This window comes from Sus scrofa, chromosome 6, assembly GCF_054392235.1.
Source record: "Sus scrofa isolate SSC_HxYL_T2T_F1_AM1 chromosome 6, Sscrofa_HxYL_maternal_Yorkshire_Landrace_v2.0, whole genome shotgun sequence".
Classification (NCBI taxonomy): domain Eukaryota; kingdom Metazoa; phylum Chordata; class Mammalia; order Artiodactyla; family Suidae; genus Sus; species Sus scrofa.
In genome coordinates this window covers 149,887,366-149,904,870 of record NC_139388.1, presented here as the reverse complement: position 1 = coordinate 149,904,870, position 17,505 = coordinate 149,887,366, and the positions used below count along the sequence as shown (strand labels likewise).

Genomic DNA, 17,505 nt, shown 5'->3' with positions numbered 1-17,505 from the left:
ACAGATCCTTAGCCCATTGAGTGAGGCCAGGGATCGAACCTGTGTCCTTTTGGATGCTAGTCAGACTCGTTTCCACTGAGCCATGCCGGGAACTCCATAACTGGAAGTTTATACTTTTGAATTTCACCAGCTAGGCTCTTTATGACTAGAGTTGGCCAGAAAATGACAGAAAGAAGATGGTAACAAATAGCCAGATAAGTAAGAAATGTTGTCCTTCCCCTCTCCCTTCTTTCTTACTCCCAGTTATAGGAAGGTGATGGCAAATATTTAATAGCTTTCCAAAATGAATGTTGGTTGATATTTTCATTTACATTAAGGAGTAACATGAACATGAAACAATAAAGACATACGTTGGAACTTCACTCATTCATCAATGGCATAAGCTACTTCTTTGCTGAGTCAGATAATTTTTGAATATTAGAATATTATCTCAGTTTTTTGTGCTATTCAGAACATAATGACTACAGGAAAGACAAAAACTTATTTTTCTTTTTAGGGCCTTACCTGTGGCATATGGGAGTTCCCAGGATAGGGGTCGCATCAGAGCTAGTCTATGCCACAGTCACAGCCACACCAGATCTGAGCCACTTCTGCAACCTACACCACAGTTCACGGCAATGCCAGATCCTTAACCCACTGAGGGAGGCCAGGGATCGAACCTGTGTCCTCATGGATACTAGTCTCATTGGTTACCGTTGAGCCATACTGGGAATTCCTAAAACGGCAATTTAAATTCCACTTTTGGAAGTAGAAAGCTAGGTAATTTGAACCAGCTACTCCCCTTTTCTGAAAACAACTAGAAAAACTGGACAAAATGTTTAAAACAGTTGTTTAAAGACACATGAGAGCTCCCAAAGCAGTAATAAACTAAGAGCTAGGAGAAGAAGGAAACTCAAAGAGGTAAGTGTGGCTTTGGGGGCTATAGTTTTGTAAATTCCATAATCAGCAGCTGAAAAGCAAAAAAGCCGTGTGGCACTTCTGACAAACTTGTAGGGCTGCAGAACAAAACTGGATTTCAGAACCCAATGAAGAGGGGAGGGTCCTGGCATACACTTCAGGCTTGAGTTGGAACCTCAAAGATTTATTACTTAAAAGTCAGGCTGAATCATCATTAAATAAGCTCTTAAGTCAGTTTTAATACCTCTGTCCTGATCTAGCATTGCCAATGTACCCACCCCAGCCCCCGCCAAAAGCCAGTACAAATTCTGTCTGGAAAGAGAACATCTAGAGCATCAGATTATATCTATGCTTTTGCAAATGCAAGGCCAGGAGTTCCCATTGCGGCTCGGTCATTAACGAGTCCGACTAGGAACCATGAGGTTTCGGGTTCGATCCCTGGCCTTGCTCAGTGGGTTAAGGATCTGGTGTTGCCATGAGCTGTGGTGTAGGTTGCACATGGGACTCGGATCCTGCGTTGCTGTGGCTCTGATGTAGGCCGGCGGCTACAGCTCTGATTCGATCCCTATCCTGGGAACCTCCATATGTCACAGAAGCGGCCCCAGAAAAGGCAAAAAAAAAAAAAAAAAAAAAAAGACAAATGCAACACCAGTTCTCAATAAAAATAACTAGGTATGTGAGAGGCTAAAACAATGCACCCCTAAAACTAAGGAAAACAATACACAACAGAAATAGACCCATAAGGTATCCACAAACAGAAATAGACCCATAAGGTATCGACAAATACACAAACAGAAATAGACCCATAAGGTATCCACAAATAGACCCATAAGGTATCCACAAATAATTCTCTGAATTTGTTCAGAGAATTAAATAGTAATTTACAACACTTTTTAATTTCTTAATTTCTGCATAAACTAATTGTTATACCTTTAAACAGAGCAGGGAATTAACATTTGTTTCACTATTTTAAATAGTTCTATTTTATAGAAAAATTATAGAGTGTGTTAAAACTATCACTGTTACCAGGAGCTCTACCTTTTGACTGACTTCACCAACATCTAAAGAACTTTGTTTACTTTTGAAAAAGCGTACGATAGTGCCACATGAAGAAAGCTATTTGAAGAGAGGCCAATGTTAGACGGAGTGGTCTTAGAAGCAGAACTCTGAGCCTAGATATGCTGCCTGTTGGACTTAACTACATGCACCAGATCGTCTTAATTTCTTCAACCAAAAAATTTTATTTCTTTTGGCCTGAGTTACACCCTAATTCTTTTTCTTTTTCTTTTTTTTTTTTTTTTTGTCTTTTTGCTATTTCTGGGCTGCTCTCGCAGCACATGGAGGTTCCCAGGCTAGAGGTCGAAATGGAGCTGTAGCCGCCGGCCTACACCACAGCCACAGCAATGCAGGATCCGAGCCGCGTCTGCAACCTACACCACAGCTCATGGCAACACCGGATCCTTAACCCACTGAGCAAGGCCAGGGATCGAACCCGAAACCTCATGGTTCCTAGTCGGATTTGTTAACCCTGCACCACGACGGGAACTCCGACACCCTAATTCTTAAGTAAATTCTTAAAATTTTTCCTGTACTTTCTTTTCTTGATAGTTTTGGTTCTTTGGACACTGATAAAACAAAATTGGTCTTTGAATCCTGAAAATATATATCTCTTTGTCTTTATATTTTAAACTCTGATTTCAAACTTCAAGTCAGCCAGACTTTGACTTCACTCAAAAGGAACATTACTCAGCTGTTGATGGTATCACCAAACACATGATCAATGACGCCTTTATAAACTACTTACATACTACAGACTGGAAAGGGGAAGTAGTGGTATCCTCCTGGAAAATATGGCCATAAAACACATTGCACATTACCCTTAAATGTGTCTAATGGGTGATTAGCTATGTATTATACTATCACATAAACACACACACACACATATAAATTCAAAAATACAAATGCATACTAATATAAGGTATGCAGTTGTAATTATATTATAATAAAATATATCTTTTCCTTTATACATTCAACTTCAATTTTTTGCAACTTTTTTCTGTGTATTATTAAAATATTCTATTTTAACATAGTTCTAGAAATGATATTGAAGTAATGTTTTTGGTTCTATCTACATAGAAATAAAGTAATAATGAAAGAAGTTTGTGATAAAGCTAAATTATATAAACCACTAATATTTATGTGCTGGAAACAAACTCCTTTTTCCTACGGCTGCACAATGGAAATATGTTATGACATCCTGCTCAATCATAAATAACAAAAAGCTGAGTGAGGTGTATTTTGAGTCCAAATGATCTTGTTTTATTTTAGATTCAGATATATTTGACCAATTGCCTTCCAAACACTACCACCTGGATGTCCCGCAGGCATCTAAAACTTAACATATCCAAAATAAAGCCCAGCATTTCTCACTCGAATCTTCCTATCAACCTCATTCTGCTTTTCATGCTATGATCACTACCCAAGTGTAAAACACCAAAATGTGTCTATTCACCAAGACTAAAGGCTGGAGATCATTCTATTGAATGTGGCAGTGATAAAAACACAGGCTCTGAAATCAGACTGCTATTTAAATCCAGCTTCTGCCACTTGTTAGATGTGTGACTGTAGGCAAGTCATTTAACCTCATCAGGACTTGGATTTGTCATCTGTAAATCTGCACTTAATACACTGAATTACTATACAGACTAAATGAGCTAAGAACAGTATTCACATTACCATCAATATCCAGTTGATTTGAAGTCCTATTGATTCTACGTTAGTATTTTTTTAATTTATATTTAATGAATGAATTAATGAATTTATTTTGCTTTTTAGGGCTGCACCCATAGCATTTGGAGGTTCCCAGGCTAGGGGTCCAATCAGAGCTACAGCTACTGGCCTATACTCCAGCCACAGCAACGCAGGATCCTAGCTGTATCTGCGACCTACACCACAGCTCACAGTAATGCCAGATCCTTAACCCACTGAGTGAGGCCAGGGATCGAACCCACAACCTCATGGTTCCTAGTCGGATTCGTTTCCACTGTGCCACGATGGGAACTCTGACATTAGTATTTCTTTTGTCTGGGCTCTCCTCCACATTTCTGGTGCCTAGAAAATTGTGTGGCTTTACACACGTACACAAGGCCAGTGAAAGACCAATTATTATATACTCAGGCTACCCATTGTAAGTACACAAAGAAACTGCCTTATTTAGTTCTCTAGGCATATCATTTTTTGCAGTATATTGGTTAAAGTTTGAAATAAACCCTGACATTAAATGTGGGGTGAACAAATAACAAGTGCTGGAGGGTGGTGGAGAAAAGGGAACCCTCCTGCACTGTTGGTAGGAATGTAAACTGGTACAGCCACTATGGAGAACAGTTTGGAGATACCTTAGAAATCTATACATAGCCCTTCCATATGACCCTGCAATCCCACTCTTGGGCATATAGTCAGACAAAACTCTATTTAAAAGAGACACATGCACCCGCATGTTCATGGCAGGACTATTCACAATAGCCAGGACATGGAAACAACCCACATGTCCATCAACAGAGGATTGGATTAGGAAGATGTGATATATATATACACAATGGAATACTACTCAGCCATAGAAAAGAATGACATACTGCAACATGGATGGAACTAGAGACTCTCATACTGAGTGAAATGAGCCAGAAAGACAAAGACAAATACCATATGATATCACTTATAACTGGAATCTAATATACAGCACAAATGAACATCTCCACAGAAAAGAAAATCATGGACTTGGAGAAAAGACTTGTGGCTGCCTGATGGGAGGGGGAGGGAGTGGGAGGGATCGGGAGCTTGGGCTTATCAGACACAACTTAGAATAGATTTACAAGGAGATCCTGCTGAGTAGCATTGAGAACTATGTCTAGATACTCATATTGCAACAGAACAAAGGGTGGGGGAAACAATGTATACATGTAAGGATAACTTGATCCCCTTGCTGTACAGAGGGAAAAAAAAAAGAAGAGGTTAGAGGAAATAAGGCAAATATTTGTTCAGATACCAAGCCAGCAAAATAAAGGGGCGGATAGGAAAAACAAAAAAATGTGGGGTGATATGATAAGGTTCAAGTAGTCTTTCTTTTAAAATTTAGAATTGTAATTATGCATACAATTACCATCTACAATAGTGAAATATTATAATAAATATTTTATAAACTAGGAATATACAAAATGCTAATCTAGCAAATCGTAATTCATAACCATTATAAATATGGTATGTGTTTGGAGTTCATCGTGGCTCAGCGGTTAAGGAACTTGACTAATGTCTATGAGGACACAAGTTCAATCCCTGACCTTGGTCGATGGGGTAAGAATATGGTATTGCTGTGAGCTTTGGAGTAGGTCACAGATGCTGCTCAGATCTGGTGTTGCTGTGGTTGAGGTGTCAGCCAGTAGCTACAGTTCCGATTTGACCCCTAGCCTGGGAACCTCCATGTGTGTGGGTGCAGGCCAAAAAAAAAAAGGACAACAATATGCCTATGTTTGACAAAGCTTACATTTAATATAGATTGCGTAATCTAAGACAAATATAAAATAATGCTTTTAAACCCCAAACTGAAAGATTCGGGCAGTGCTAATGATTACCTCTTTGTTTTTTTAATGCCACATGCTCTGTCTTTTTCCATCTTTGATTCTGTCTCCGATATGGAGGTAGCAACAGCCTCTTCAAATTCCCACTGAAAATCAAATGTCAGAGGTATTGCTGAAACCTTTTTCTTTACTTGACTCTGAAGGCAGTTCTTCTGCAGGAAAGTCAAAATATAACAGAGTGAAAAAAGGAGCACACTTCATATAGGGAAATTTTTTTTTTTTGTCTTTTTATTTTGTCTTTTTAGATCCACACCCACGGCACATGGAAGTTCCCAGGCTAGAGGCTGAATCGAAGCTGCAGTGACTGGCTTATGCCACAGCCACAGCAAGGCAGAATCTGAGCTGCATCTGAGACCTATACTAAAGCTCAGGGCAACGCTGGGTCCTTAACCCACTGAGCGAGGCCAGGGATCAAACCCACGTCCTCATGGATACTAGTCAGATTTTTAACCTGCTGAGCCAAAACAGGAACTCCCATACAAGGAAAATCTAGTATGGAAAGGACAAAGATGATCTCACTTTACACACACACACACACAGAATTTACATGGTAGACAAAATGGAAAAATAACACAGACTGAAAACTGGAGGCTCTTTCCTATCTATGAAAGTGTTGGACTCTAGATAATCATAAAGGCTCCCTCCAAATTATAAAGTTCAGAATTTAAGGATGACCTATATATTTTGCAAAGATAATCTTGATACACAGAGTTATTGGAACCACAGCAGGCAGATCTCCCAACCTGCTCCTCTTCCTGGAGCCACACACTGGTGGAGCACACCATTTGTCCCTTTGCATGAGCCAAAAATAGAGTTAAGAAAGCAATGGAAAGAGAACTTTGTTCAGATATTTACACAAATGGACTGAAGAAAAAGGGGAGAGCTAAAAAGTCAGTTTAGAAAAAAAAGAATCTAAAAAATTCTCTCAGAGCACAGCACTGAGGAATGAAGAGATGAAAACTTGAAAAGGAAGTCAAAGGATAAGAGAATTTCTGCTTCTGCCAGCGAGGGATTAAGCGCTACAGGAATTGCCCTCCTGCCATAAACAGCTAGAAAACCAGACAAAATATATGAAAACAGCTACACTCAGGCATCAGGAAACAGAGCAGGACCGCGATCCTTGAAAAAAGGGAAATACCTGAGCAAAAACCAACAATAGCTTGCTTTACTTCTTGGAGGTAGTTTCTGGACTGAGGCACAAGGAGGGGGAACCCGAACCAAAGAATAAGGCTCTAATCTTGTTTAGTTTGAGAGACAGACACTGCACCAGCAAACACTCTCTTGGGCATTCACTCCAGAGAAAGTAAAACTTACATTCATACAAAAACTTGTTCATAAATATTCATAGCAGCTTTACACATGTTATTGTCTTAGCAGCTTTATTTTTTAAAGCACAATACTAAAAAAACAACCCAAATGTCCTTCCTGGGTAAGCAGCTGAAACTCTGTACATCCATATAAGGAATACTACTCAGCAATAAAAGTCAATTTTCTACTGTAACACATGTATATTTATATTTATGTATTATTTATACATATTTTAATGTATTATTTATATTATGGATAGTTGCATATCTTCATAAGAGTACAAAAAATGTGGATGGATAAACCTCAAATGCTAAAAAAAGCTATTGGGAATTCCCATTGTGGCTCAGGGAAAATGAATACAAGTAGCATCTATGAGGATGCAGGTTTGATCCCTGCCCTTGCTCACTGGATTAAAAATCCTGCATTGCCATGAGCTGTGCTGTAGGTCTGCTGCAGGTATGGCCCTAAAAAGCAAAAAAAAAAAAAAAAAAAAAGCTATTGATTCATGCAAAAATTTAGATGGACCTCAAAGCCAGAGTAAAAAAGCCAAGCTCAAAATTTCACACACTGAATGATGCCATTTATATAACATTCTCAAAATCATAAAATTATAGATATGGAGAACTGATTCGTCATTGCTGGAGACAGAGCCAGGCAACTGGGGTGGGGGTGTGGATACAAATACAAAGAAATAACATGAGGAAGCACTTATACAGAATGGAAGTGTCGTGTGTCTTTATCATGGTGATTTATACAAATCTATAATGGGATAAAATCACACAGGACTAGAGACACAAATAAATAAAGGTTAAAAATGGTAACAATTGAATGAAGTCTGTAGTCGAGATAACAATAATATACCAGTGCCAATGTTGGATGTGACTCATACTGGTTTTGCTATTAAACTACAACTATGTAAGATGTCACCACTGGGGCTAATGGGGTAAAAGGTACATGGAACCCTACCCCACTGGAACCCCAGCTTCTGTGAGTCTGTAATTATTTCAGAATAAAAGACATTAAAAAATAAAAATAAAAAATAAAAAAGCAATCACATATATTTATTTATATATAAAGCAATCACATATATTTTTTATCTTTTTTAATAATGATTTTTTTCCATTATAGCTGGTTTACAGTGTTCTGTCAATTTTCTACTGTAACACATGTATATTTATATTTATGTATTATATATATATTTTTAATGTATTATTTATATTATGGATAGTTGCATATCTTCATAAGAGTACAAAAGATGTGGATGGATAAACCTCAAATGCTAGTTTATTTGCCTGGGAGGAAAGGATTAGAGGAAAGAGGACAAAGACTATTAATACTTCTTTATGTAATTCTTCTTATGTATAATTTTCTTCATATATATCTCTATATGTTGCTTAACTTGTTCCCAAAAGTATGTTTTAATTATATAACTTTTAAGAAAAGGTTTTTAAAGTGGCTACATATACTTTTAAAAGAATCTCCACAGAATGCTGTACCAATAACACACGGATTATGCGTAGTAACACACAATGAGAAAATACATGGAAATGCTTTGCACAAAGAAAGCTCCTAGGAAAATTAAGAGTCATGATTACTAGTTATAATTCCAAATGTTGTAAAAAAGGGAATTTCATGACAAATTTAGTAAATTCATAGCTGATTATATTTTCAAAAGTACCATTCATTTTAAACAAAAAATTAAAAAGCAATCAACTTTAAAATAAAATAAATAAAACAAAAAGCAATCAACTTTGGGGTGTCAAAGTCTAAGGGTTTTGCATTAATTAAGTTACCCTTGGTTTGCTCCTTCAAAATTGTGATAGCTGTAACAGAATTAATGTATTCCATTTTTCAATATGCCTCTATGTTCTGAATGAAAGGATACAATTATGAAAAATTTAAAAGAAAGCACATTATTCAAACATCAACATTTTCATTTTCAGGTTCATACATATGTTCAGTCACTTTGAAGTTCTCCTCTGTGGTATCCTCGTTTTCTCAAACTCCATTGCTCCTGATACGTCTCATTTATCCACATTGTTATATTTTTTAATAAGTCTTTGTATAACCAAACTAAACTGCTCATGTATGGTAAAAAATCCAGTGATTCAGGAGTTCCCATCATGGCTCAGCAGAAACGAATCTGGCTAGTGTCCTAGAGCACACAGGTTTGATCACGGCATTGCTCTGAGCAGTGGTGTAGGTCGCAGACACAGCTCGGATCTGGCGTTGCTGTGGCTGTGGTGTAGGCCAGCAGCTACAGCTCCAATTCGACTCCCTTGCCTGGGAACAACAACCATAAAAATCCGGTGATTCAGAACCACATTCTTGACTAATATTTTACATTGAATTATATGAGTCTCACCCTTTTTATTTTCTACAAACTTTGTTTCTAATTTCGTAGCTGTATCACATATTTTCTTCTTTTTAATGAATTGGCTAAAAGAGGTTTATGTTTAACATATTAGTAAAAACTATAGGAGTAGTCATATTTACTATTTGACTGCCTAGGATTTATTTAAAGCAGGTTAGGTACTTTGTAACCTAGTATACAGCCACCTAGAAGTTACCTTATATATTTAATTAATTATTTGTGGTATCCACTTATATAGGTAACTCTCTCAACTAAAAGAATTATTTGCTTTTTAGAAATTAATTTATAGCCTCAGATTAATGCATCATTAACTAAAAAACAAAAACAATCATCCGCATTTGAAATGATAATGTTTTAACGATAAATTGAATTGCAGCCTACATTTTACAAACCTTTGCTCTTTTGGCCAACAGTGTCTTTGCTTGCTCATCCAGAATATCTAACTGCTGTAAGATTGTTTCTGCCATTGTCAGCCAGTAAATTCCTATTTAAAAAAGGAGGGGGGAAAAGACTAAATCTCCAAAACAATTAAAATTTAAACATATAATTGATTATCTAGGCATAAGAGACCCACCTTTATAATACTGTTTAGGCAAAGAAAAGAACAGTACAGATCATGAGATAAATCACAGAACTGTAGAGGTATCCACATTTTTTAGGCAGAAGCTCATATGATCAGAACTCAAAGATGCATGCGGGCCCCAGGAATTTTTAAATGTATGATAAGGGTGAGTTGAAGTTCAAGATTACCTATGAGAAGCAGATATGACTCATACCCGAAGTAAGGGCATGCAGCCTGATTTATATCTATTTTCCTTTTGTCATGATTTAATGAAGGTAAATAAGAAGAGCTCACATTTATAGAATTTATCACGTTCAAATTAAATTGGTCAATGATCCAAAACTGTTGATATAATACAGTCACACAGGAGGAGCGGCAGCCAAGCTTGTTAGGTTCTATTGCTGTAAAGTTCATATTTTCCAGTTAATTAATTTGCTGAAAATCTCATCTGAGGTCAGTTGGTCCATATTAGGTTTGGGGACCTGAATGTTAGCTGTCAGGGCACAGTCTAATTTATTTCCATTTTTCAGATGAGAAAATTAAAAGTCATGGAGTTCCCATTGTGGCTCACTGGGTTATGAGCCTGACTAGTATCCATGAGGATACAGGTTCGGATCCCTAGCCTTGCTCAGTCGGTTAAGGATCCAGCGTTGCTGTGGCTGTGGTGTAGGCCAGCAGCTGCAATTCTGATTTGACCCCTTGTGTGGGAACTTCAATATGTGGCAAGTGTGGCCGTAAAAAGCAAAAAAAAAAAAAAAAAAAAAAAAAGAAAGAAAGAAAAAGAAAAAAAAAGAAAGAAAGAAAGAAAATGAAAAGTCACAAAGTATAAGTACCTTACAATGCAATACAAAGAGCTAGGGGCAGAGTGGAAGAAGATTCAGGAATATTAACCCAATGCTCACTCTTTTTTTATTTTTAAAATTTGAAGAGACGTTTATGCATTCAACATATTTTTGGTCAGCAAACTGAATGGGCCAAACGTCATTTAATCTACTTTTTTTTCTTTTGTCTTTTTTTTAGGGCCTCATCCGCGACATACGGAGGTTCCCAGGCTTGAGGCTGAGTGGGAACTGTAGCTGCTGGCCTACGCCACAGTCACAGCAACACAGGATACTTAACCCACTGAGCAGAGCCAGGGATCAAACCTGCGTCCTCATGGATACTAGTCGGGTTCATTAACCACTGAGCTACAACTAGAACTCCCCCAGTGGTATTTAAATATTTCTAATGAACATCAATGTCAACACTAAGGTTCTTTCTAGCTCAAAAAATTTTATGCTATGTCTCCCATTTTTATTGTTCAATCAATATCACACAGAGGCAATAATGCATGAAAAGACAAGGGTTAAGGATTCTATGCCAAAAGCTCATATTATTGTGTACTTGGTTTCTGTTAGCTTTCTTTTCTGAGACAATTTTATTATAGTTGATTTACAATGTCCTGTCAATTTCTGCTGTACAGCAAAGTGACCCAGTCATACATATATACACACTCTTCTTTGCACATTATCTTCCATCGTAGTCTATCACAGGTGATTGGATACAGTTCCCTGTATAGCAGGACCTCATTGTTTATCCATTCCAAATGTAAGAGTCTGCATCTATTAATCCCAAACTGCCAGTCCATCCCACTCCCTCCCTCTCCCCCAGCTCTCTTTTCTGCTCTCTTTCCTTCACCATCTAGTGCCCTGAGTGTGAATTCCTGGTGTTCTGATAATGTCTTCCCATCTCAGCATGCCCTCTGATATTTTGCTACATCCAGATACTCCACTGCCATCCCACAATGTGGTTCAAAGTGACAAAGGACTTTTGCGGGCCACAGATTGCCTGCCTTGTTATGAACCACATAAGCTTGGGTTGCAGGTTGGAAAGGAGAAAGGCAGGGCAAGGGTGTTAGAACAGTGTGGATGCCTCAGGCTTTCTGGGTCTCCTACAGGGGAATAGGGGAGAGATTCTGAAAGAGAACAGAGATTATCTGGACGCTATATACTGTCTTTTCAGATCCAAGAACCACCCATTCTATATATCCCCCAAACAACTAGAAGGATTTTAGTTTCTGTGTTTCCCTTAAACATGATATGACTTCAAGTATGAGGAGGGATTCTATATTTCTCATCAAAATTTCTTTTATGGAGGATAAAGATTTTTATTTCTAAATAAAAAATAGAGGTAAATAGAGGAACCAACATATTGAAATGAATGCATTTCCCAGTTCGAGGAAAGTATAAATTACATGAGGGAACTGAAACATGCTGCTTACCGTGAAAGCGATGGAAAGCAGGTCTTTTTAAAGGGTAAAACATGTTTTTTTTTTTTTTTTTTTTTTTTTTTTGGCCTTTGTGCCTTTTCTAGGGCTGCTCCTGAGATATGTGGAGGTTCCCAGGCTAATTGGAGCTATAGCCACCAGCCAGAGCCACAGCAACGTGGGATCCAAGCTGCGTCTGCGACCTACACCACAGCTACAGCAACGCCAGATCCTTAACCCACTGAGCAAGGCCAGGGATCGAACCCAAAACCTCATGGTTCCTGGTCGGATTTGTTAACCACTGCACCACGCGATGGGAACTCCAAAGGGTAAAATATCTTAAGCCTATTAGGTTTAGAGTCCCTCATCTTCAACATTATATCAGACATTTTAAGCTACACCACATCATCCCATTTTTTTTTTTTCATACACACACAGAAACATACACACAGTTTAATTTAAAAGAAATTTTAGGAGTTCCTGTCATGGCCCAGCAGTAATGAACCCAACTAGGATTCATGAGGATGCAGGTTTGATCCCTGACCTCACTCAGTGGGTTAAAGATCCAGCATTGCTGTAGCTGTGGTGTAGATCACTGACGAGGCTTGGACCTTGCACTGCTGTGGCTGTGGTGTAGGCTAGCCGCTGTAGCTCAGATTCAACCCCTAGCCTGGGAACTTCCATATGCCATGGATGTGGCCCTAAAAAAAAAAAAAAAGTAAAAGAATTTCTATATCTTTGATTTAAAATTATTTTGCTATGAGTAAATGATTTAGCTATGATATCATTTCTGGCAAACCACTGTGCTTATCATGAGTTTTGTTGAAGTGAAAAATACTAAATTTATCACTTAATGAAACTGAGAGAATGTTATCAGTTTTAGTTTTACGGTTTTGTTTTCATATTTTGGAAGCAATACTTTTTTTTTTCAGTTTGCAATTATTTGAATAGGTCTTTGGCAATGGGCCCATCATTCCTAATGGATGAAGGGCACTGGGAGAAACTGGAGGGGAAGAAACACTACTGAACAAATTGTTTGCTCTCATCATTATGCCAAGGGTGCCAAGGACCTAGCTTGTTTCTTCAAGCAAACACTGAGAGCAAGGAACATTAGATCTAATATGATGAGGCATCCTAAGCAGTTTGCATGAAATATAAACTAATATTTTAATGCAAAAAGTATCAAGACTGTATTAAATATTCCTCAATGTGACCTTCTGTGTTTCAGTCTTTTTTTTCTTTTTCGTTGCTTTTTAAGGCCATACCTGCGGCATATGGAAGTTCCCAGGCTAGGGGTCGAATCAGAGCTGTAGCTGCTGGCCTACACCATAGCCACAGCAACATAATATCCAAGCCGTGTCAACGACCTACACCACAGTTCATGGCAATGCCGGATCCTTAACTCACTGAGTGAGGGAGGGGATGGAACTCACATCCTCACAGATACTAGTTGGGTTCGAAACACGCTGAGCCACATTGAAACTCCTGTTTCAGTCTTTTCTTGATTCAATCTTTTACTTTTTTTTTTTTTTTTTTTTTCTTTTTGGTCTTTTTAGGGCCACAGCCATGGCATATGGAGGCTCCCAGGCTAAGGGTTGAATCAGAGCTGCAGCCACTGGCCTACACCACAGCCACAGCAACTTTGGATCCAAGCCACATCTGTGGCCTACACCACCACTCATGGCAACTCCTGAGTTGAGCAAGGCCAGGGATTGAATCTATGTCCTGGTTACTAGGCAGATTCATTGAGCAAGGCCAGGGATTGAATCTATGTCCTGGTTACTAGGCAGATTCATTTCCGCTGAGCCAGGATGGAAACTCCTAATCTTTTACATTTGAATGTCTACTTTAAACCAGCATATTGGTTTCATACTTCTGCTTCATATTTCTACTTCTGTGGCCATAAATTCTACTTCATGGTCCCATTTCTACAAGCATATATTTTCACTTGATGATAAACATTTCATTTGGCCTCTAGCTACTACATCCATTACCTGAAAGATACTGTGCTAGGTATTCTATCAAATTCACTGAGGAAGTTTTCACCTGGCAGACATTTTTCTTGTGAGACCCATCTTCCTAGGCAAGAAGGAATAAGATGGGTCTTATTTTTCGCTAAGAAAATAGAGACCATTAAGTAAGAACTTCTTCTGCTTCTCATACCAGTCTTATCTGTATCCATTCCCATCTCACCTGTATTTTATTTCATTTCATTTCATTTTATTCTTTTAGGGCCACACCTGCGGCATATGGAAGCTCCCAGGCCAGGGGTCAAATCAGAGCCACAGGTGTGAGCCTACAACACAGCCACAGCAATGCCAGATCCAACTTGCATCTGTGACCTACACCGCAGCTCGTGATTGAACATGCATCCTCAAGGGCACTATGTCAAGTTCTTAACTCACTGAGCCACAACAGGAACTCCCTCACCTGTATTCTAATTTTTTTTTTTTTAGGGCCACACCCTCAGCATATGGAGGTTCCCAGGCCAGGGGTCAAAGAGGAGCTGTAACCGCTGGCCTACACCACAGCCAGAGCAACACCAGATCCAAGCCGTGTCTGCGACCTATACCACAGCTCACTGCAACACCAGATCCTTAACCCACTGAGTGAGGCCAGGGATCAAACCTGCATCCTCATGGATACTACTAAGATTTGTTTCCACTGAACCACGATGGGAACTCCTGTATTGTAATTTTAATAGAAGTGTTGACTTTCCCATCCAAAGCTAACTCCTCCCCATATACCCTAGACTTCTGGCCTCCTAAAATGATTACTTTCACTTTTTGTCTCCTCTTTCCTGAATCTATCCTTGATTTTCTTCACTGATTTCTTCTCCTTGGCATGCTCAAGTTTCTTCTATTAAAAAAAAAAAAAAGGGAGTTCCCGTTGTGGCGCAGTGGTTAACGAATCCTACTAGGAACCATGAGGTTGCGGGTTCGGTCCCTGCCCTTGCTCAGTGGGTTAACGATCTGGCGTTGCCTTGAGCTGTGGTGTAGGTTGCAGATGCGGCTCGGATCCCATGTTGCTGCGGCTCTGGTGTAGGCCAAAGGATACAGCTCCGATTTGACCCCTAGCCTGGGAACCTCCATATGCCCAAGAAATAGCAAAAAAAAAAAAAAAAAAAAAAAAAAAAGACAAATAAATAAATAAATAATAAAACTGTTATTTAAAAAAAAGAGAGAGAGAGAGAGAAAAGGAAAAAAATTCCTCCTCTGACCCCACTAGCCATTGTTCTCTCCCATCTTCCCTTTATTGCCAGATTTCTTAAGATGCTTGTCTATACGTAGGGTTTCTAATTTCTTACATCCCTTCTCATCCACCATCATTTGACTCCTCTGAAACTACTCTTCTAAATCTGCTCTCCTAAGTCACCACGGTCCCCATCTTATGGGGTCGGGCACTTTTCTGCTCTTATTTACCTTATTTGAATGTTTAAAACTTTTGCTAATGTTGACCGCTCCTTTCTGTGGATCTCCCCTCACCTGGTTTCTGTGACGAGTCACATCTCTTCACCTTCTCTGAAGATTCCTCACCAGCATTTTCTCCTTGCTCATCTTCCTAGACCACTTCCTACCTATGAGCCTTCCTAAATGCACAGCCATCTTTTTCACTATTCCGTAAATTCTTCCAGGATAATCTCCCAAACCCATGGTTTCATCTACCACCATGTCTTTACAAACAAAATCTCTCTTCTGAGTTCCAAACCCATATACCTAGCTCAATCCAGATTTCCCACAGGTAGCCCAATGTAGCTGAAAGTAAACCCATTCTTCTGCTCCCTTAGCCAAAAATCTCTTCCACCCTTTACTAGGCATCTCTTTATGACCACATAGGTTATTTTTCAGGTATCCAGCCCATAAACTTGGGAGTTGTAATGGTTCTCAATCCTAGTTACACTGCAGAATGAACTCAAAAACTTCCAAGAAATAGATTCCCAGTTAGCATCCCAGAGCCACTAAGTCAAGATTTATGAAGATAAAGACCAGGGGTCTACTTTTTTAATGCCATTCTGATGAAGATGTTCCCCCAAAGCAGGATTTGGTCACCACTCTCCTGGGAAACTCCCTTTCATCCTTTCCCTAAATATACAACAATCACGTTCTCTTATAGATGCTACATTCTACATACCTTTTGTTTTTCTTCTTATTCATTCACATGGCTATTGCTCAGTTTAAGAGTCCATAACTTGCTGCCTGGATTATTGCAATCGTTTCAAAATATGTCTGTACATTGGTTCCACTCTATCCATTTTCTTCTTCACTTTTGTCTGAATTATTTTTTCAAGAAAAATACAAGCACATGACTCCCTGATTACAGGGGCAACTTCTTCCTATAGTTTTGAGGATAAAGGTCAAGCTCCTTGATTTATCATGCCAGGCTCATGGTTTGGCTTCTGACTAAGTCTTTAACCTCACATGCCTCTGCCTCGGGTACACTTGATATCCTGGTCCTAGCAAACAACTTGCACTTCTTTAAGGTGTTATATTTTCCTTTACTTGTTGCTTCGCCTTTGCTGGTCCCTCTGCCTACAGTCCTGTTATCCACTCCCTGTAAATTTCTAAGTTCTACCCATCCCTCAAGACCCAATGTAAATAACACCTCTGCTAGGAAGCTTTCCCTGGTTTACTATGATTTAGATGTGTAATGTCTGTGTTCAAATGATAGTCTATGCACACTGCTACCCTAGTACTTAATCATGCTTCATTAAAGTACATAATATACCTCATTCCCCCTCTATACTGTTTCCTGAAAGCAGGGACCAGTCTTACTCATCTTTGCATCCCTAATACCTAAAAACCTGAATGCATTAACCACTGGCCATAGAGGAAATGGAAAACTGTAAATACTACATTTGCTTGTAGTCTCCGTTTATACTCACAAATACACGTAAGTCTTTGACAGAGTCCTTTTGAGGTTCTTCTAGATCAAACTACAGCATTAAAAAAAGTCACTACTTGTGGAGCTCCCATCATGGCTCAGCAGTAATGAACCCTACTAGTATCCATGAAGATGCGGGTTCAATCCCTGACCTCGCTAAGTGGGTTAAGGATCCAGCATTGCTGTGAGCTGTGGTGTAGGTCGCTGACGTGGCTTGGGTCTTGCATTGCTGTGGCTGTGGTGTCGGCCAGTAGCTACAGCTCTGATTTGACCCCTAGCCTGGGAACTTCCATATGCCACATATGTGGCCCTAAAAAGCAAAAAAATCCAAAACAAAGAAACAAAACAAAAAACCTCACTACTTTATCTTTCACCTTCAAACTCAGAAAGGCAGTATAGTATACTGGGTAAGAAAATGGACTCAAGTTAGACTGCCTGGGTTTGAATCCTTAGCTCTGCTACTTAGCAGCTGTGTGACTGTGGGCTAATTGTCTAACCTCTCTGTGTTGTTCCATCTGAAAAATTCAAATAATAGAAAGACCTACTTATGAGGTTGTTTCAAGGTTTAATTGAGTGAATATAAGTGTCATATTGTTTAATAAATAAA

General features: G+C 38.9%; 1 protein-coding gene across 13 annotated transcripts in view; it reads right to left on the bottom strand.

Moving 5' to 3' along the window:
- Nucleotides 1-17,505, bottom strand: part of C6H1orf141 (chromosome 6 C1orf141 homolog) — a 185,717-nt gene that overhangs the window by 44,660 nt on the left and 123,552 nt on the right. For 6 of the 13 annotated variants that reach the window (XM_084959068.1, XM_084959066.1, XM_084959067.1 and 3 more), the window contains 3 exons: nucleotides 16,149-16,287; nucleotides 9,603-9,694; nucleotides 5,523-5,680 (listed from right to left, as the gene is read on the bottom strand). In XM_084959068.1, the coding sequence (XP_084815194.1) occupies nucleotides 5,523-5,680; nucleotides 9,603-9,677 (233 nt within the window). In that variant the 5' untranslated portion in view covers nucleotides 9,678-9,694; nucleotides 16,149-16,287. Of the gene's footprint in view, nucleotides 1-5,522; nucleotides 5,681-9,602; nucleotides 9,695-16,148; nucleotides 16,351-17,505 lie in introns of all 13 variants that reach the window. The other 7 variants (XM_084959073.1, XM_084959072.1, XM_084959064.1 and 4 more) reach the window with 3 other exon arrangements.